This window comes from Phocoena phocoena, chromosome 11, assembly GCF_963924675.1.
Source record: "Phocoena phocoena chromosome 11, mPhoPho1.1, whole genome shotgun sequence".
NCBI lineage: Eukaryota > Metazoa > Chordata > Mammalia > Artiodactyla > Phocoenidae > Phocoena > Phocoena phocoena.
The window spans coordinates 74,259,981-74,282,346 of record NC_089229.1 but is presented as its reverse complement, the minus strand read 5'-3'; the positions used below and the strand labels follow the sequence as shown (position 1 = coordinate 74,282,346).

The 22,366-nt window shown below is 37.4% G+C and overlaps 1 protein-coding gene across 1 annotated transcript in view; it reads right to left on the bottom strand.

Moving 5' to 3' along the window:
* Nucleotides 1-22,366, bottom strand: part of CPNE8 (copine 8) — a 327,485-nt gene that overhangs the window by 189,275 nt on the left and 115,844 nt on the right. Inside the window, exon 7 of the mRNA XM_065888187.1 lies at nucleotides 5,577-5,653. Within this exon, the coding sequence (XP_065744259.1) occupies nucleotides 5,577-5,653 (77 nt within the window). The remainder of the gene's footprint in view (nucleotides 1-5,576; nucleotides 5,654-22,366) is intronic.

Sequence of the window (22,366 nt, the reverse complement as noted above, 5' to 3'; positions counted from 1 at the left end):
ATCTTCCCAGACCGGGGCATGAACCTGTGTCCCCTTCATCGGCAGGTGGACTCTCAACCATTGTGCCACCAGGGAAGCCCTCCCTTGCTGCTTTCAATATTTTTTCTTTGCATTTAATTTTTGATAGTTTGATTAATATGTGTCTTGACGTGTTTCTCCTTTGATTTATCCTCTATGGGACTCTGTGTTTCCTGGACTTGATCAACTATTTCCTTTCCCATATTAGGGAAGTTTTCAACTATAATCTCTTCAAATATTTTCTCAGTCCCTTTCCTTTTCTCTTCTTCTTCTGGGACCCCTATAATTCGAATGTTGTTGCATTTAATGTTATCCCAGAGGTCTCTGAGACCATTCTCAATTCTTTTTCCTTTATTCTGCTGTGCCATAGTTATTTCCACTGTTTTATTTTCCAGGTCACTTAACTGTTTTTCCACCTCTGTTATTCTGCTATTGATCTTATCTAGAGAATTTTAAATTTCATTTATTGTGTTGTTCATCCCCGTTTGTTTGCTCTTTAGTTCTTCTAGGTCCTTGTTAAACGTTTCTTGTATTTTCTCCATTCTATTTCCAAGATTTTGTATCATCTTTACTCTCACTACTCTGCATTCCTTTTCAGGTAGACTGCCTATTTCCTCTTCATTTGTTAGGTCTGGTGGGTTTTTGCCTTGCTCCTTCATCTGCTGTGTGTTTCTCTGTCTTCTCATTTTGCTTAACTTACTGTGTTTGTGGTCTCCTTTTCACAGGCTGCAGGTTTGTAACTCCCGTTGTTTTTGGTGCCTGTCCCCAGTGGCTAAGGTTGGTTCAGTGGGTTGTGTAGGCTTCCTGGTGGAGGGGACTAGTGCCTGTGTTCTGGTGGATGAGGCTGGATCTTGTCTTTCTGGTGGGCATTTCCACGTCTGGTGGTGTGTTTTGGGGTGTCTGTGGACTTATTATGATTTTAGGCAGCCTCTCTGCTAATGGGTGGGGTTGTGTTCCTGTCTTGCTAGTTGTTTGGCATATGATGTCCAGCACTGTAGCTTGCTGGTCGTTGAGTGGAGCTGGATCTTGGTGTTGAGATGAAGATCTCTGGGAGATTTTCACCATTTGATATTATGTGGAGCTGGGAGGTCTCTTGTGGCCAGTGTCCTGAACTTGGCTCTCCCACCTCAGAGACACAGCACTGACTCCTGGCTGGAGCACCAAGAGCCTTTCATCCACATGGCTCAGAATAAAAGGGAGGAAAAAAAAGAAGGAATGAAAGAAGGAAGAAGATAAAATAAGATAAAATGAAATAAAATAAAGTAAAATAAAATTAAAATAAAAAATAATTGTTAAAAAAATTTTTAAGCAATAAAGAAGAAGAAAGCAACCGAAGTAGAAAACATATCCACCAATGGTAACAAGTCCTAAAAAGTATACTAAAAAACAAACAAACAAACAAAAACAGACAGACAGAACCCTAGAACCAATGGTAAAAGCAAAGCTATACAGAGAAAATCATGCACAGGAGCATACAGATACACACTCACAAAAAGAAAAAGAGGAAAAAAAATTTATATCATTGCTCCCAAAGTCCACCTCCTTCAATTTGGGAGGATTCATTGTCTATTCAGGTATTCCACAGATGCAGGACACATCAAGTTGATTGTGGAGATTTAATCCACTGCTCTTGAGGCTGCTGGGAGAAATTTCCCTTTCTCTTATTTGTTTGCACATCTCCTGGGTTTCAGTTTTGGATTTGGACCCGCCTCTATGTGTAGGTCACCTGAGGGCGTCTCCTCTTCACTCAGACAGGACGGGGTTAAAGGAGCAACTGAGGGGCTCCGGCTCCCTCAGGCCAGGGGTACGGAGGGGTACGGAGTGCGGGGTGAGCCTGCAGCAGCAGAGGCCAACATGACATTGCACGAGCCTGAGGCGCACTGTGTGTTCTCCCGGGAAGGTTGTTCCTGGATCATGGGACCATGGCAGTGTCGGGCTGCACAGTTTCCAGGAGGGGAGGTGTGGATAGTGACCTGTGCTTGCACACAGGCTTCTTGGTTGCTGTAGCAGCAGTGTTACAGTTTCATGCCCGTGTATTGTGTCTATGCTGATAGCCATGACTCACGCCCGTTTCTGGAGCTCCTTTAAGCAGCGCTCTTAATCCCCTCTCCTTGCGCACCAGGAAATAAAGGGACAAGAAAAAGTCTCTGACCTCTTCAGCAGTTCCAGACTTTTTCCCGGACTCCCTCCCTGCTAGCTGTGGCGCACTAGCCCCTTCAGGCTGTGTTCATGCAGCCAACCCCATTCCTCTCCCCGGAGTCTGACCTCCGAAGCCCAAACCTCAGCTCCCAGCCCCCACTGTCCCAGCGCGTGAGCAGACAAGCCCCTTGGGCTGGTGATTGCTGGTCGGCACCAGTCCTCTGTGCGGGAATCTCTCAGCTTTGCCCTCTGCACCCCTATTGCTGCGCTCTCCTCCATTGCTCCAAAGCTTCCCTCCTCCGCCATCTGCAGTATCTGACTGCAAAGGGGCTTCTTAGTGTGTGGAAACCTCTCCTTCTTCACATCTCCCTCCCACTAGTGCAGGTCCCGTTCCTATTATTTTGTCTCCATTTTTTCTGTTTTTCTTTTCCCCTACCCAGGTACGTGGGGAGTTTCTTGCCTTTTGGGAGGTCTGAGGTCTTCTTCCAGCTTTCAGTAAGTGTTCTGTAGGAGTTGTTCCACATGTAGATGTATTTCTGCTGTATTTGTAGGGAGGAAGGTGATCTCCACGTCTTACTCTTCCGCCGTCTTGAAGGTCACCCCCTCATAGCTAGAGTTTTTAACAAAAGCCAATATTTTCTCAAGCAAGAGGGTGGGTGACTAAAAAATATTTGTGTATTTGTTTGATATAATCCAGTGTCCACCTGGGTTGGAGTAACTTCCCAGGTGAGAGAACATGATTATTATCACCTGATTTTTTGATTAATAAATCCAAAATATCCTTCCACTAACAAGCTAAATCTATTCAATTTTACTGTCCTATTTTTAATTAATCTCCTAAGAACCCTCTCAACTCTTTCCTCTGTTCTCTTTATCTCAAGTATCTAATTTAATTCCCTCATGTAATAGGCCCCATTCTGCAATTCTTAGTTTCTTTGCTTCTTTCTTTTGTAGCCTATCTCTTTGCTACACTCAAACTCTACACTTCATTACCCATTTAGTAATAACACTTGCCTAGCTAAACTTACTTTGAAAATCAAAAAATTTCCCACTGCTTAAACAATAAGCCCACCTTTAAACCCTTTTCTTAATGTTTATTTACCTGGTAAGATTGCCCAATAAAGTCAGGGGGAGACCTTGAATATAAGATTAGTTACATATACTTTTAAAAATTGAATAAATTATATCTTTTTCAATAAGATAGATATAATATCAACACTTATAATAAACTTGCCTAAATTACAAAATACCCTATAGATGAAGTAAAGTATGTAGTTATAATAGCTCCATGTTGTCTGAAAAGGTTTCCAAGGTTTTGCCTCATTTGTGCTACCCTAACCTCAGCAGAAGCTTAGAAAAATCTAAGGAGCATTTCACCATTTCTGATTATGTAAAATGATTATGGCTCAGCTGCTGGCCAATACTCCCTACATTGGCGTATTCTGCCAATCATTACTGTAGGAATCTTCACCCTGTAGCCTGAATTTGCTTCCGTTGGTCTTGTCCAGTGGGACTTGGACTTGTTGAATTAACTGAACAAGGACTACATCTTACACTACATTCTATTTACCACATAACCGAGCCAATATAATATGAACTTTTTAACATGTTTTAATACTAATATAATGCTGATTTTCCACTGGGAAAAATTCTATGGCATTTAAGAGCTTTCTGAAATGAGTTATGATTTCCTTTTATGGAGAAAATAACATCAGGTAAAATTGTTTAATAAAATGATCAATTTAAAAATATGAGTGCAAGTTCTGTAAAAATCTCTATTCTGTTGCTCTAAAATAAAAATTCTACATTTTAACTGCTTTTTTCTCTCAAAGAATATTAAAGGCATATTTATGGTAGCATTGTATAGATAAAATTGATTATTTTTTCAGCAAAAGAAAGGGTGTTTTACTAATCTAAGAATGCTTACGGGCCTACGTTACTAGACTAGACAATGCAATAAGAATTATGCATACTTAGTAAAAATATCTGTATTTGTTTTATAGATTACCTATCATTGATTTATTAAAGTGAGCATAAATATATTTAAACCATAATCTTCCAAATCCTTCCTTTTTACAATGATGTAAAAACAAATTACATGTGAAAAGAATGTTCAAAAGATCATTGGTATGCAAAAGTTTTCAAACTGACATTCAGCAATGATTTTCCAAGATAATCAAAGTTAAATAAAAGAAGTTAGAATTCATAGACTTCTTATTAGCCTAAGAAGAAGATACTAAGTATAAAGTTCCATTTTATACAGGGAAGGTGAAAATGATGCTTTAACCATTTCAAGTGTTTGATGTCAAAGGTGAATAGATTTGTAAAGTTTTGACATAATTATTTTATGAGTTTGAGATTCTTAAAAAATTGGTGAAGATAGAGACTTCAGAACTCCCCAAATCTTTAGACATTGTGGTTTGCTCTGCAATAGCCTTAGACCCTCCTAGATCTTTTGATTTTTAAAAGCAGTTAAGTGAATCAAAAAATCAAAATTAGGGATGGGGGAAGAAGGAGGACAAGGAGAGGAAAGTATTAGAGAAAATGTCTAGAGTTTGTTTTCTGCCTTATATGGAATTAGAGAAAATAGGATCATCTTATGCAATTGATCTGAAAATTAAGCATGATAGCCATAATTGAAGGTGAATATGGAAAATATAATTCTTAGTGACCACCTTCTATTAACATTTTCATACTTACTGCCTTCTTTTCAGACTAATTTTTTAGTAAAAAAATTATTAAATCTCAATCACTAAAAATGCATTGATTAAACATAAAAGGTGGTACTACATACAGTCCCTGGTCCAAAGAAGTAAAATCTCTTCTTCAAAAAGTACTACATCTGGGGCTATCCTGGTGGCGCAGTGGTTGAGAGTCTGCCTGCCAATGCAGCAGACACGGGTTTGAGCCCTGGTCCGGGAAGATCCCACATGCCGCGCAGCGACTTGGCCCGTGAGCCACAACTACTGAGCCTGCACGCCTGGAGCCTGTGCTCTGCAGCAAGAGAGGCCACGACAGTGAGAGGTCCGTGCACCACGATGAAGAGTGGCCCCCGCTTGCCACAACTAGAGAAAGCCCTTGCACAGAAACAAAGACCCAACACAGCCAAAAATAAATAAATAAGTTTATTAAAAAAAAAAAAGTACTACATCTAAGAATTAATAGTATAACCAAAAGGAAAACAACAAATTTTCTGGCTTAAATCTGCTCATTTCATTTTGTGAAGATTGTGTAGCATGGCATATGACAGCTGAAATATAAATTATCCTTTACAAAAATGTCAAAATGATTTGTTGGAAGAAAAATACTCAAGATTTAAAACACACTTTTGGTCTACAACCACATATTCATCAATTTAAAACTGCCAAAACAGAAAATAAAGAGTTAACATTTCATTGTCTAAATTAAAAAATACTTACACTATGGACTTTTCCAGGCGACTTCCCTGTGAACCAACAATCTCCCCCAATGTACAAAACACTTGTCCCAGAAAGTCCTAAAATAGATAAAAGGATTAAAGCTCTTAAGTTCCCAAACTGTCTTTACACTATGTATTTTGTAAATCATATCTGCACTGTTTTCATTGCTAAAATATTGAATTCTCTAACTTCCAAGAATAAACAAAATAAGCTGAAAATGCACTAATTTTAGCATGTGATTGTCCCCTAAGTTTGCACAGTCTTTTGTCCTTTAATCACTAAGCTGGCTTGTTATTAAGAGTGTTTAGACATTGTGTTTATTTTCTTTCTCTTTTTAAAATTAAAATGAAAATGGAAAAAAGTTCCATGATTTGAATCCACAATTGGGTTCACTTGAGATGTCTCTGAAACTTCTAAACTTTTGGCTGAGAAGGCAAATCATGAAAGCGCAGAGCAGTGGTGGTCAGCACTAACCGTGATACTTACAAAGAAGCAGTGTGACATCATGGCTACAACTAGGATCCAGAGCCACACTGCCAGATGTCTGTTCCAGTACCACCACTGACCATTTGTGACTGTGGCAGTTAATAAACTCTCCAGTTTCCTCTAACATGTAGTCGCCCCCTTACAGAGCTATTTTGAGGTTTCAATGAGTTATTGCATGAGATAATATTAGCATATATTAAGTGCCTAAAAATGGGTTAAGTATAATACATTATAAAGTTATTAATGTACCACTAGATGATTGTTATTTTCAAGACTCAGAATAACCTTGCAAAATGAGAGGTCTGTTCCTAATACTAAATTTCATGTATAAAGAAACTAATCATCTAGGAGGTTATTTCTTTCATGTTTTAAGCAGTCAGTAAATAGCAGAGTCAGAACGAACCCAGATATTCTGATTCAAGATTGAAACACTGCCTAAGGATGTACATATCATAAATACAATGCAACTTCCCATGTCAATAAAATAAGGGCTCCAACACCATCTGGATATGTGGGTCAAGAAAATATAGAGGTGGTGCAGGGAGAGGCACTCTCTCTAGCATAGCCTGTGTAAGAATCTAAGCTGTCCTAAAGGAGAAAGTGGGAGATCTCCCTAAATTGTACTGTGAACTGGCCCAGGAAAAGCCCTAAGAAGGATGGGCAGAGGAATGACAGCAAGTAAAATGTTGTTTTAAGTTTCACTAAATAAAAATTTTAAATGCCTAACAAGCCATAAAAGTAAAAACTGTGTTATTCAGGGTAAGTTGCTATAAGTCCTATGAGAGGAAAAAAAACACTGTAGACTAGGATAGTCGAGGGAATATTTTCCCAAAGTAAGTAAGCCTTGAGAACCAGGTAGGAATCAGATCATGGATAGAAGACAGTTGGAACATTTGAGTCCTAGAGAACAAATCAGAGTATCAGGCAAGAATGTAATGAGAAAAGAGCAGACCTCAAATAAAGGACAGAAACAGAGATAAAGAATCAAGACTGTGGAGGGCCCTCTTGGCCAAGCAACAACAAAAACAACATTGCCTTAGATTAATGAGAAGCAACTGGCAACGTTTCAGTAATTCAGGGACACCATTAGAACAGTGTATTTAGAAGATTACTCAGATACCAATTTGCAGAATGGACTGAGGGCTGAAGAAAAATCTGGAAGCCAGATCAATCAGAAGGCCACAGTAGTTAATAAGAAGCAAAGTGTTAAGGCCCAAGCTAAAGTTGTAGCAAATGCTTGGGAACAGTGCACAGAAAAATGGCAGGATTTGGTGTAAGCTGTACCTGCACATGGTGGGGGGTAGGGCAATGGAGAGAGGGAGAGAGAAACAGAAAATAAATCTGGATTTGGAACTTGATGGCTGACAGAATGGCAATAATTAATAAAATTGCAAATCATTTTAAATTTTGCTTTCGAGTAAGCAAAAACTACTTAAGGTAAAGCCTTGACATATTTAAATTATCCTTAAAAATAATATGTCTTTCCCAACTTCATAAAAGACTTTACAAATATGTTTATGGGTTTTTTAAAACAAACGTAACTTTTTCTAAGTCTCATGACACATAGAGGGAGCTTAATACTAATACTTAATACTAAAGATTTGGAATATGTCATTGGTCTCGTAACTCAGCAGCAAAAAATACATGGGGATTCTGGAACTCTTTCCTAAGGATACCGATATTGATGGACAGCTGCTCATACTACATATTAAATGGATTTGGCCAATGGAGTAACAAGTCTCAGTAAAAGCTGTTCGTTGCTGTAATGACTCAAGAAAACAGAACAGATATTGAGCAGTCCATATTAGAGTAGACACATATTAGCAAATAGAGAACACACACATATCATCATTGCTGAACAAAAAAGGAAATAAAAATAATAAAGTCAATAAAATGTGCTCCAAAAAGATATAGTGTGCATCTGCACACATTATAGTTATTGCACTCTTTGCCCCTAAATATTTATGGTATCTATGTAATTATTTTACATCTGCCTATGTTTGTGTATTCCCAATTTAGCAACACATTTACTACTCAGAATGCAAAAATTAGCACATAATATTTAATATTTGTCTACTTCTTCTTGTGTTGGAAAACTCTAGTGAATCCATTTTTTGTCATCTCAATGGTCCACATTTCCTATGAATTTTACACAATACTAGTAATATAATTAGTGCCCCTTAATGGATATTTTTAGATATGTGTTCTGTAGTTAGATAAAGATAGAAATGAAAACTAGCTATAATAGAAACTGCTTTACTGTTTCTTATTATAGTGTATTCCAGTTGATGAGCCACCACAGTTAGGTCATAATAGAATTTCCAGTATAAATCCAAGCACTTTTCTACAATTCTAACACACACATAGACCAAATCCACTTTACAGTGGCTGGTAATTGAGAAATGTATCAATTTATTCAATCATATTAACTACTGGGCTTTCCAAAAACTGACCATGAATACTTGTTAAATGTATTCATTATTATTTTATAATCTAAGTAATACACAGATAGAACTTAGTTTTGAAATCTGTTTAAATGACTATAAACCATATTGTTCGTATATAACAAAATATAAGATGCATTCTGCCACTCTTTAAAAGTATCCAAATATTACCCTAAATCCAATATGCTAGTAATAAAACTGGAAGGCTTATCACTGAGCAGTAGAGGAGACAAGAAAAAAAAAAAAAACTGAGAGTATAGCAACACAAAGCATCATAATAATAATACGTTTCACATTCATAGGTAGTTTTTAAAAAACTTAGCAAATCAGAGGAAGTGTTTGGATTATTTCCATAACAATCTAAATCTAGTTTTATTACTAGCATAACACAACTCAAAATCCAAGGGAACATTGCTGTACTATCAGATTCCAGCTGATTACTCTACATTTATATTTCTCTTCTCTTTTTTGTTAATATTCAAAGGAATGTCTACTTTAATTGTATGCATGAGCATAATATCCTAATTTCTTCAGAATTTTTTTTATTATTATACCCACATTTACATTTATTACAGGGAAAGGATACATTAAAGTTAGCCATGGAAAGACACACAGGGAAGAATCCAGGAGGGTTCCAAATGGAAGTTTTCATTGTCCTTAAGATGCATTACTCTCCTGTCATTATTACATTATTATTTCATTTGTACCAATCTTTACTAATGAATTCCATCCATCTACATTTTATATTATATTATAGCAAGAAACTTATCTATACTCATGAAAATTACACTGATGCTATGTGCTCTAATAATTCCACACAAATAAAAAGGTAATTTACTTTGCATTAAATTAACTGGCTTTGTGTTGGTTTGTATGCTTGCTTGCTAGGTACTACTATTAATGACTCCTATATATTCTTTATAAAATATTTTTTACATGCATACATTTATTTATTTATTTAGGAAAGCAGAATGACATACTCCTCAGGAGTGAGAATTATAAGAGGCTAGACTGCCTGTGTTTGTATTTTGGCTGAAACATTTACAAATGCCTCTACACCTCTGTATCCTAATCTATAAAATACACTTTGTAAATAATACTTGCCAATTAAATTGTTGGGAGGTCTAAGTAAGATAATGTATGCAAAACACTTAAAATAAATGCTGGGAACATAGTAAGTATCTATATGCCTCCTCTCTCCTCCCTACTTTCCTGGGTTAAAGAATATTACAACATACACAAAACTTTCCACTTGCCACTAGATTCCAGTACTGGAGATACTATAAATATCTGAATAAAATAATACATTTTCTTTTCCAAAACCACTTTACACTCATGGTCAATACAGATGCTCATTTTGAGTGTCATTATAAAACCCAGAAGTGTCTTATCTTAAATGTTAACAAGTATACATACAAATATATCTATGTAAAGCATGACATTTTTAAAACAATGGTATAATGAACCAAGAGGTGTGGTTTCATATTAACTGGTAAATAAAATTTCTAATTTCTATACTATTACAAAGCTAACCAATGAATGTACATTACCATCAGCATCATAATAAACAATTTTATAAGCATTCAATAGTGTGGCATCTTTTTCCTAAAAGAACTACAAAGATAATCTTTAAATGGCGTTCTTGTTTTATAAAATGACCAATAAGCATAGAAAATACTTCTAATTAATAGATAATTCAAATTAAAAGACAAATGGGTTATTGATAGCTAAGTTTTAACACAGCATAGTAATTGAGTACAGCTAACTGTTCAGAAGTTAATCATTCATTCTTCTGGGTTTTTTTTTTTTACCATTTTTATTGGAGTATAATTGCTTTACAATGGTGTGTTAGTTTCTGCTTTACAACAAAATGAATCAGTTATATATATATACATATGTTCCCATATCTCTTCCCTCTTGCGTCTCGCTCCCTCCGACCCTCCCTATCTCACCCCTCCAAGAGGTCACAATGCACGGAGCTGATCTCCCTGTGCTATGCGGCTACTTCCCACTAGCTATCTACCTTACGTTTGGAAGTGTATATATGTCCATGCCTCTCTCTCGCTTTCTCACAGCTTACCCTTCCCCCTCGCCATATCCTCAAGTCCCTTCTCTAGTAGGTCTGTGTCTTTATTCCTGTCTTACTCCTAGGTTCTTCATGACATTTTTTTCCTTAAATTCCATATATATGGGCTAGCATACGGTATTTGTCTCTCTATTTCTGACTTACTTCACTCTGTAGGACAGACTCTACGTCTATCCACCTCACTACAAATAGCTCAATTTCGTTTCTTTTTATGGGAGAGTAATATTCCATTGTATATATGTGCCACACCTTCTTTATCCATTCATCCTATTATGGACACTTAGGTTGTTTCCATCTCCGGGCTATTGTAAATAGACCTGCAATGAACATTTTGGTACATGACTTTTTGAATTATGGTTTTCTCAGGGTATATGCCCAGTAGTGGGATTGCTGGGTCATATGGTAGTTCTATTTGCAGTTCTTTAAGGAAACTCCATACTGTTCTCCACAGTGGCTGTATCAATTTACATTCCCACCAACAGTGCAAGAGGGTTCCCTTTTCTCCACACCCTCTCCAGCATTAATTGTTTCCAGATTTTTTGATGATGGCCATTCACACTGGTGTGAGATGATATCTCATTGTAGTTTTGATTTGCATTTCTCTATTGATTAGTGATGTTGAGCATTCTTTCATGTGTTTGTTGGCAGTCTGTATATCTTCTTTGGAGAAATGTCTATTTAGGTCTTCTGCCCATTTTTGGATTGGGTTGTTTGTTTTCTTAATACTGAGCTGCATAAGCTGCTTATAAATTTTGGAGAATAATCCTTTGTCAATTGCTTCACTTGCAAATATTTTCTCCGATTCTGAGGTTTATCTTTTGGTCGTGTTTATGGTTTCCTTTGCTGTGCAAAACCCTTGAAGTTTCATTAGGTCCCATTTGTTTATTTTTGTTTTTATTTCCATTTCTCTAGGAGGTGAGTCAAAAATGATCTTGCTGTGATTAATGTCATAGAGTGCCCTGCCTATATTTTCCTATAAGAGTTTGATAGTTTCTGGCCTTACATTTAGGTCTTTAATCCATTTCGAGTTTATTTTTGTGTATGGTGTTAGGGAGTGATCTAATCTCATACTTTTATATGTACCTGTCCAGGTTTCCCAGCACCATTTATTGAAGAGGCTGTCCTTTCTCCACTGTACATTCCTGCCACCTTTATCAAAGATAAGGTGTCCATATGTGCGTGTGTTTATCTCTGGGCTTTCTATCCTGTTCCATTGATCTATCTTTCTGTTGTTGTGCCAGTACCATACTGTCTTGATTACTGTAGCTTTGTAGAATAGTCTGAAGTCAAGGAGCCTGATTCCTCCAGCTCCGTTTTTCATTCTCAAAATTGCTTTGGCTATTCGGGGTCTTTTGTGTTTCCATACAAATTGTGAATTTTTTTTGTTCCAGTTCTGTGAAAAATGCCAGTGGTAGTTTGACAGGGATTGCACTGAATCTGTAGATTGCTTTGGGTAGTAGAGTCATGTTCACAATGTTGATTCTTCCAATCCAAAAACATGGTATATCTCTCCATCTATTTGTATCATCTTTAATTTCATTCATCAGTGTCCTATAATTTTCTGCATACAGGTCTTTTGTCTCCTTATGTAGGCTTATTCCTAGATATTTCATTCCTTTTGTTGCAATGGTAAATGGGAGTGTTTTCTTGATTTCACTTTCAGATTTTTCATCATTAGTGTATAGGAATGCCAGAGATTTCTGTGCATGAATTTTGTATCCTGCTACTTTACCAAATTCATTGATTAGCTCTAGTAGTTTTCTGGTAGCATCTTTAGGATTCTCTATGTATAGTATCATGTCATCTGCAAACAGTGACAGCTTTACTTCTTTTCCAATTTGGATTCCTTTTATTTCCTTTTCTTCTGTGATTGCTGTGGCTAAAACTTCCAAAACTATGTTGAATAAGAGTGGTGAGAGTGGGCAACCTTGTCTTCTTCCTGATCTTAGTGGAAATGTTTTCAGTTTTTCACCATTGAGTACGATGTTGGCTGTGGGTTTGTCATATATGGCCTTTATTATGTTGAGGAAAGTTCCCTCTATGCCTGCAGGGTTTTTATCATAAATGGGTGTTGAATTTTGTCGAAAGCTTTCTCTGCATCTATTGAGATGATCATATGGTTTTTCTCCTTCAATTTGTTAATATGGTGTATCACGTTGATTGATTTGCGTATATTGAAGAACTCTTGCATTCCTGGAATAAACTCCACTTGATCATGGTGAATGATCCGTTTAATGTGCTGTTCGATTCTGTTTGCTAGTATTTTGTTGAGGATTTTTGCATCTATGTTCATCAGTGATATTGGCCTGTAGTTTACTTTCTTTGTGACATCCTTGTCTGGTTTTGGTATCAGGGTGAAGGTGGCCTTGTAGAATCAGTTTCGGACTGTTCCTCCCTTTGCTATATTTTGGAAGAGTTTGAGAAGGATAGGTGTTAGCTCTTCTCTAAATGTCTGACAGAATTCGCCTGTGAACCCATCTGGTCCTGGGCTTTTGTTTGTTGGAAGATTTTTAATCACAGTTCAATTTCAGTGCTTGTGATTGGTCTGTTCATATTTTCTATTTCTTCCTGATTCAGTCTTGGCAGGTTGTGCATTTCTAAGAATTTGTCCATTTCTTCCAGGTTGCCCATTTTATTGCCATAGAGTTGCTTGTAGTAATCTCTCATGATCTTTTTTATTTCTGCAGTGTCAGCTGTTATGTCTCCTTTTTCATTTATAATTCTATTGATTTGAGACTTCTCCCTTTTTTTCTTGATGAGTCTGGCTAATGGTTTATCAATATTGTTTATCTTCTCAAAGTACGAGCTTTTAGTTTTATTGATCTTTGCTATTGTTTCCTTCATTTCTTTTTCATTTATTTCTGATCTGATGTTTATGATTTCTTTACTTCTGCTAACTTTGGGTTTTTTTTTTTTCCTCTTTCTCTAATTGCTTTAGGTGCAAGGTTAGGTTGTTTATTCGAGATGTTTCCTGTTTCTTAAGGTAGGATTCTATTGCTATAAACTTCCCTCTTAGAAATGCTTTTTCTGCATTCCATAGATTTTGGGTCTTCGTGTCTCCATTGTCATTTGTTTCTACATAGTTTTTGATTTCCTCTTTGATTTCTTCAGTGATCACTTCGTTATTAAGTAGTGCATTGTTTAGCCTCCATGTGTTTGTATTTTTTACAGATCTTTTCCTATAATTGATATCTAGTCTCATAGCGTTGTGGTTAGTAAAGATACTTGATACAATTTCAATTTTCTTAAATCTACCAAGGCTTGATTTGTGACCCAAGATATGATCTATCCTGGAGAATGTTCCATGAGCACTTGAGAAAAATGTGTATTCTGTTGTTTTGGGATGGAATGTCCTATAAATATAAACTAAGTCCATCTTGTTTAATTTGTCATTTAAAGCTTGTGTTTCCTTATTTATTTTCATTTTGGATTATCTGTCCATTGGTGAAAGTGGGGTGTTAAAGTCCCCTACTATGAATGTGTTACTGTCGATTTCCCCTTTTATGGCTGTTAGTATATGCCTTATGTATTGAGGTGCTCCTATGTTGGGTGCATAAATATTTACAATTGTTATATCTTCTTCTTGGATCGATCCCTTGATCATTATGTAGTGTCCTTCTTTGTCCCTTCTAATAGTCTTTATTTTTAGGTCTATTTTCTCTGATATGAGAATTGCTACGCCAGCTTTCTTGGGTTTCCATTTTCATGAAATATCTTTTTCCATCCACTTACTTTCAGTCTGTATGTGTCTCTAGGTCTGAAGCGGGTCTCTTGTAGACAGCAAATATATGGGTCTTGTTTTTCTATCCATTCAGCCAATCTGTGTCTCTTGGTGGGAGCATTTAGTCCATTTACTTTTAAGGTAATTATTGATAAGTATGTTCCTGTTCCCATTTTCTTAATTATTTTGGGTTCATTGTTGTAGGTCTTTTCCTTCTCTTGGGTTTCTTGTCTAGAAAAGTTCCTTTAGCAGTTGTTGTAGAGCTGGTTTCGTGGTGCTGAACTCTCTCAGCTTTTGCTTGTCTGTAAAAGTTTTAATTTCTCCATCAAATCTGAATGAGATCCTTGCTGGGTAGAGTAATCTTGGTTGCAGGTTTTTCTCCTTCATCACTTTCAATATGTCCTGCCAGTCCCTTCTGGCTTGCAGAGTTTCTGCTGAAAGATCAGCTGTTAACATTATGAGGATTCCCTTGTGTGTTATTTGTTGTTTTTCCTTTGTTGCTTTTTATATGTTTTCTTTGTATTTAATTTTTGACTGTTTGGTTAATATGTGTCTTGGCATGTTTCTCCTTGGATTTATCCTGTATTGGACTCTCTGTGCTTCCTGGGCTTGATAAACTATTACCTTTCCCATATTAGGGAAGTTTTAAACTATAATCTCTTCAAATATTTTTCTCAGTCCCTTTCTTTTTCTCTTCTTCTTCTGGAATCCCTATAATTTGAATGTTGGTGCATTTAATGTTGTCCCGGAGGTCTCTGAGACTGTCCTCAGTTCTTTTCATTCTTTTTTCTTTACTCTGCTCTGCAGTAGTTATTTCCACTATTTTATCTTCCAGGTCACTTATCCGTTCTTCTGCCTCAGTTATTCTGCTATTGATCCTATCTAGAGTATTTTTAATCTCATTTATTGTGTTGTTCATCGTTGTTTGTTCCATCTTTAGTTATTCTAGGTCCTTGTTAAGTGTTTCTTGCATTTTGTCTATACTATTTCCAAGATTTTGGATCATCTTTACTCTCACTACTCTGCATTCCTTTTCAGGTAGACTGCCTATTTCCTCTTCATTTGTTAGGTCTGGTGGGTTTTTATCTTGCTCCTTCATTGGCTGTGTGTTTTTCTGTCTTCTCATTTTGCTTATCTTACTGTGTTTGAGGTCTCCTTTTTGCAGCCTGCAGGTTTGTAGTTCCCATTGTTTTTGGTGTCTGTCCCGAGTGGCTAAGGTTGGTTCAGTGGGTTGTGTAGGCTTCTGTGGAGGGGACTAGTCCCTGTGTTCTGGTGGATGAGGCTGGATCTTGTCTTTCTGGTGGGCATATCCACGTCTGGTGGTGTGTTTTGGGGTGTCTGTAGACTTATTATGATTTTATGCAGCCTCTCTGCTAATGGGTGGGGTTGTTTTCCTGTCTTGCTAGTTGTTTGGCATAGGATGTCCAGCACTGTAGCTTGTTGGTCGTTGAATGAAGCTGGGTGCTGGTGTTGAGATGGAGATCTCTGGTAGATTTTCGCCATTTGCTATTATGTGGAGCTGGGAGGTCTCTTGTGGACCAGTGTCCTGAAGTTGGCTATCCCACCTCAGAGGCACAGCACTGACCCCTGGCTGCAGCACCAAGAGCCTTTCATCCACACGGCTTAGACTCCTTAATTTGGGATGATTCGTTGTCTATTCATGTATTCCACAGATGCAGGGTACATCAAGTTGATTTTGGAGCTTTAATCCACTGCTTCTGAGGCTGCTGGGAGAGATTTCCCTTTCTCTTCTTTGTTTTCACAGCTCCCAGGGGCTCAGCTTTGGATTTGGCCCCGCCTCTGCTTGTAGGTCGCCGGAGGGCGTCTGTTCTTCGCTCAGACAGGATGGGGTTAAAGGAACCACTGTTTCGGGGGCTCTAGCTCACTCAGGCCGGGGGGAGGGAGGGGCACGGATTGTGGGGTGAGCCTGCTGCGGCAGAGGCCAGTGTGACGTTGCAGCAGCCTGAGGCGCACCGTGTGTTCTCCTGGGGGAGTTGTCCCTGGATCCCAGGACCCTGGCAGTGCCGGGCTGCACAGGCTCCCTGGAAGGGAGGTGTGGATAGTGACTTGTGGTTGCACACAGGGTTATTGGTGGCGGCAGCAGCAGCCTTAGCATCTCGTGCCTGTCTCTGGGGTCCGCGCTTTTAGCGGCAGCTCGCACCCTTCTCTGGAGCTGCTTTAAGCAGCGTTCTTAATCCCCTCTCCTTGCGCACCAGGAAACAAAGAGGGAAGAAAAATTCTCTTGCCTCTTCGGCAGGTCCAGACTTTTCCCTGGACTCCCTCCCGGCCAGCCATGGCACACTAACCCCCTGCAATCTGTGTTCACGCCACCAACCCCAGTCCTCTCCCTGCGCTCTGACCGAATCCCGAGCCTCAGCTCCCAGCCCCGCTCGCCCCAGCAGGGGAACAGACAAGCCTCTCGGGCTGGTGAGTGCCTGTCGGCACCGATCCTCTGTGCGGGAATCTCTCTGCTTTGTCCCCCGCACCCCTGTTGCTGTGCTCTCCTCCTTAGCTCCGAAGGTTACCCCTCCGCCACCCGCCATCTCTGCCCGCGAAGGGGCGGGGCTTCCTATTGTGTGGAAACCTTTCCTCCTTCACAGCTCCCTCCTACCGGTGCAGGTCCCGTCCCTATCCTTTTGTCTCTGTTTATTCTTTTTTCTTTTGCCCTACCCAGGTACGTGGGGGGTTTCTTGCCTTTTGGGAGGTCTGAGGTCTTCTGCCAGCATTCAGTAGGTGTTCTGTAGGAGTTGTTCCACGTGTAGATGTATTTCTGGTGAATCTGTGGGGAGGAACGTGATCTCCGCGTCTTACTCTTCTGCCATCTTCCCAGAAGCCCTAATCATTCATTCTTGATAAGACAGAGTCATGATTTGCCTCCACTTATTGCTTTTACCCATTTTGTGATCATTTAGCATTTTTAAGCACATGCACACCAAGCCAGTAAAAGCAAGAGAAAATAAATGATACAAAATTTCTCACTTTTATAAAATTTTAACCATTGTGGAAAAAAATTGGTGAGGAAAGTTTGTATAACTTGTGAAATTTTATTGTCGGCATTATTTACTAATATTTTACTGTTGGTAATCCCTGCTAATATTGCTGAATTCCTCTATATTTAATGAATTCATAGTAATCACAGCAACTATAGAGATTGAGGAGTCACAGTTATATTATGTGCTATATACTAATATGACAATCATTTATAATAATCAAGAATGGTGCTTCTTTGCTCAATAATCTTTCCTACTTTCCTTTTTTAAAAATAAATTTATTTATTTTATTTTTGGTTGTGTTGGGTCTTCGTTGCTGCAAGTGGGTTTTCTCTAGTTGTGGCGGGGGGGACACTCTTCATTGCTAGGTGCAGGGCTCTCATTGCGGTGGCCTCTCCTGTTGCAGAGCACGGGCTCTAGGCACGTGGGTTTCTGTAGTTGTGGCACTTGGGCTCAGTAGTTGTGGTTTGCGGGCTCTAGAGCGCAGGCTCAGTAGTTATACCACACGGGCTTAGTTGCTCCGCGGCATGTGGAATTTTCCCAGACCAGGGCTCGAACCCATTTACCCTGCATTGGCAGGCAGATTTCCAACCACTGCACCACCAGGGAAACCCCTGCTTTCTTAATGGTTGTGCTGTTTGGGGTATAAAGGAAACTCAACATGAAGCAATTCGATTTAATATTTTAAGAAAAATAATTTGTCCCATTTTAACATTATAATAATACACCATTTTTTAAAGCAAGAATTTGTCTTTTTAATGAATGGACCCATCTACAAAGCAAAAATGCTAATCCTACCTCCAAGAAATTAACACAAATTTCTTTTTTTCCCCACCCACTCTTGAAATTTATTTTTTAAATGCACAGAGATAATATAAATAGTAAAAAGTATATACAAAGAAAAATAATTCCTCCACCTATTTCAGGACTAATTCTTACTACACACGTATTACCAGTATCATCAAAATATCATAAAATATTCCCTATAATTTTCAAGAATATGCATACATACATATATGTGTGTGTGTGTGTCCATGTGCAGTGTGTTTCTTCATATAATGCTTTTCACAAATGAGAGAATTTCTCACACATTATTATTAATAGTTCTAAACTTAGACATCAGTAGCTAAATTGCAAATATAATTTCAAAATTATACTCTAAAGTTGAATTTATTTTCCCTCAGCACAGTTGTTGATTTTCAAAATAATTCTTGCTTGATAAGAGTCCAAATGAAGGCAGTTAAATAAGACACTGAATGAAAATTAATCTTTCAATGCATGAGTAGTTATTGATCAAAATGAACCAATTTTCTAAAATTATCAACAACATACATATTTAAATTGTGAACCATACTATTTATAGATTAAGAATAAAGCTACTCTATTCACAAATACTATAACAAATCTATGGAAAATATTTACCTTCTAGAGGCACATCATTTTTTTGTCTAGATGTTAGTTCTCATCAGTAAAGATGTGAGAAATGTAATATGCTAACAAAAAATGTTAAGTAAATATTCTCACTGCTGTCAAACATGATGATACAGTCAACAGGCTAAATAACTAGAAAACTTACTATATAGTACTATTAAATAATATGATATATATTATAGCATTATTAAATAATAAATATAATACTATCACACAATGTCATTAAATACTAAGCCCTGAGTAAGGGCCAGTTTTACATGCAAACAGTCTCACTTAATATAACATAATGAGTGCCACAGACACTGTCATCAAACCTACCTCAAGCACTGTCCCTAATTCTGTCTCAAAGTCTAAGATGCTACAAGACTATGTTGAAAATGCAAATAGAAACATAATCCATTTATTGAGCATCAGTCTTAAATTCTTTAATTTGAATATGCTTATAAGGCTAGCTCTCATTAGCTGATAAAGACCAGAAAGCTTGCTACATAAAAAAGAAAAGAAAGTTACTATTGAAAAGGCATCAGAGGATAGCACGGAGAGCTCTTTTACACAGGGCAGTCAGGCAAGCCTCTAAGTAGATGACAACTAAGTAGAAATTTCAATAATATAACAGAAAGAACCATGTGAACATTTGAGACAATAGGTAGGTAGGACAAGAAGCAAGAACAAAGTCCCTGAGACAAGAAGATACTTGGGGTGTTTAAGGAAAAGCAAGAGGGTCAGTGGGGTTAGAGTAGAATGAGCAAGGAAGAGAATGGAAGGAGAGGACGGAGCCAAGGGCCCATGATGGACTGTGAATTCTGTCTCAAGTGTGGAGGGAAGCCACTGGAAAATTAATTTGAACTAGAAAGTGATATGTCCTGACTAGCCTTTTTAAATGATAATTCTGGCTAATCATTTCCCACCAAATTTGTAAATGCTAAAGTTCCCCCAAGGTTCTATCCTATTCTCTTCTCCATTTATACTTTTTTATATAATTTTATTGAGTTCCAACTCTATAGGCTGACAGTTCTCAAGTCTCCAGAAATGGCCTAGTCAATATCTCCAGTTAGATGCTTACTGGAGTCTCAAACAATATAAACCTGCCCTGACCACTGATTTCTCTATTCTCATCCCCACCACCTCAGTCTCTTCCTCCCCAATGTACCCCATGGAAATAAACTGTATCTTCATTTATCCAGTTTCCAATAACCTAGGAATCATTCTATTTTCATCTCTTATTTTCAGACCTAATATCTACATCATCATCAACCATATCACCAAAATATATTCCAAATCTGCCACTTTTTACCACTTCAAGGTCTATACTTACCAAATATCGTTTATCTAGCTAAATTAACAGCAGTTTTATAACTAGTCTCTGTTGGTTCACAAGAGCAGGAGTTCCCTGGGTAAAACCTGAAACTGGCCCCTGTACACTGGGGCTTCCCAACCCCATTATCCACTTCAGCTGCCAGTTGTTATTTAAACCTATAAGTCAGATCACATCATCTTCCAGTGAAATCCATAAAAAAAAAATCCAAATTCTTTAAACTTTGGCCTACAAATCTCCACACCATCTGAATTCATCTACCTTTCCAAATTATTCCATTCTTCTTTCCTTACCATTCAGTCTATATAGGGTAGCTATCTTTCAGTCACACCAACATACTAAATTACTTCCTGACTCAAGGTCTTTGCACTACTGTTCCTTTTGCCTTAAATGCTCTTCCCCTAGATTTTCAATAGTTCCCTCCTTCTCTTTAATAAGTATACCCAGGATAAGAACTGGTACAGAATCATGCTGCCTGGTTGAGGGAAATACAAGCTTCTAGCTAACTAGCTTCATGAGTCACCCTCTCTCAGTATCAAAATCTTATTAATATAAATGCTATAAAAAAGTAAGTTATCTTAGCCATTTATTTGCATTTGTTTTTATTGAATAAATCTATATACGCCACTTCCCCAACTCTAAACTGTAAGCTGTTTTAGGACAAGGATCTTGTTTGTCTTATTCATTGCTATATTTCTCAGCATTACAAGAGTGCCTGGAATATATTTATTGCTTACCTGGTTGTGTGAATATATATTAGAATTCAATTCAGTTATATATGGGTTAAACTGACATATTCTAATGAAAAACTTTCCCCACTTATAAATCTATTCCTATGAAAAATGCATTTCATGATCTGAACAATTAATTAACTTTCATATAAAATTTTCAAATACAACTGACCTATATGTGGAAGTTTATATATATAATATTTAGAAAATATATTGAAGAACACGCACATCTTCACTGAAGGTTGGTATTTTGTGGCTGAAATAATCCAGTGAGCAATTAACTATCTAAAACAAAAACTGTAGTGGGTACCTTCCAAGACCAACCAAATGGATAAATGCATTTTGGATTGCCTGGTAGGTATGAAAACTTAGTACACAAAGTACAGTTTCGATGTTATCTGCTCCAGAACACCAAAAAGAATCCTAGATACATCAATTATGGGCCTGTTAATAATCTTTTCATTAATGATGCAATTAAATTATGCAAATGGAAATATGTAAAGCAATTTCCTTAGAGAATCATGAAATGGATAAATCATCTAAAAGAATACATCCCTGGATTCCATAAGTCAGCTGTGAACATAACGTTTCTTCACTAAAAACTTGTCCACCACCAATAAAATCAATTAAAGTTATACTGATTCTTCATCTATTCACCTGTATTCATTTGCAATGTTAGAAATCTAAGGTACAGTTCTATATTATATCTCCATTTTCCTTATTAGTACCAAAAATTTAAGACTGGTACTTAAGACCCCTAAGTACTAGAAACCAAATAAAATCATCCTGAAAGTGGGATCTTTCAAAATTATCAGAAATGAGAAAGAGAAAAAATTTATTATAGTTAACTCAAGGAGTCTCTCTTGCTACCAAATCCCTTTTGTAAAAGATAGGTGCCTGTACTCCACATGCAAGCGCAGGCACTTAGCAGTATTTCCTAAAAGGTTTTAGTTTTTCTTTCCCTTTGCAAAATTGGAAGGTGTAGACAACCACACTTTTAAAGAACTGCATCTTCAGGGAATAAACCTAGTTTATTTATTGGTTTCTCTGGTCTTTCAAATGCCTCCTGAATTCCTTTTGGGTTGAATGAGTTATATGCTCTTTTACCTAAAATCTGTACTTGTTTGCTTTCAAATAAAGATGGGTTTTTGTTGTTGCTAATATCTAGGAGAAATTCAAAGCAGTTATCTCTAACAATTCCTGTAACAATTCAAAAACACATTTCCTCCTTCTTTTGACACGCTTCATCCACTCTTAGCTCAGGCACTATTAAGTAATTTGTGTTGCTTACTATATATATTTGAGAAATATAACAGAGAATAATGTGAGAATACATTAAAATGTGAGATAATATAAACTACAGGAACTATAAAAAGCTATGCAATACTCCAGCAGAAAAGTGATGAAAATGTGAACTAAGGCAGTAACGGTAAGGAAATAAGACAGAAGAGAAGCAATTCTTTGTTAGAATGAGCAGGATTTGGTGACTCACTAGATATGAGACAGGAAGAGGTTAAGGAAGACTGACCCTGAAATATAAGGGGAAGGAGATGTTAAACAATTCTACTTGGGAGAGTTAGTGCTCA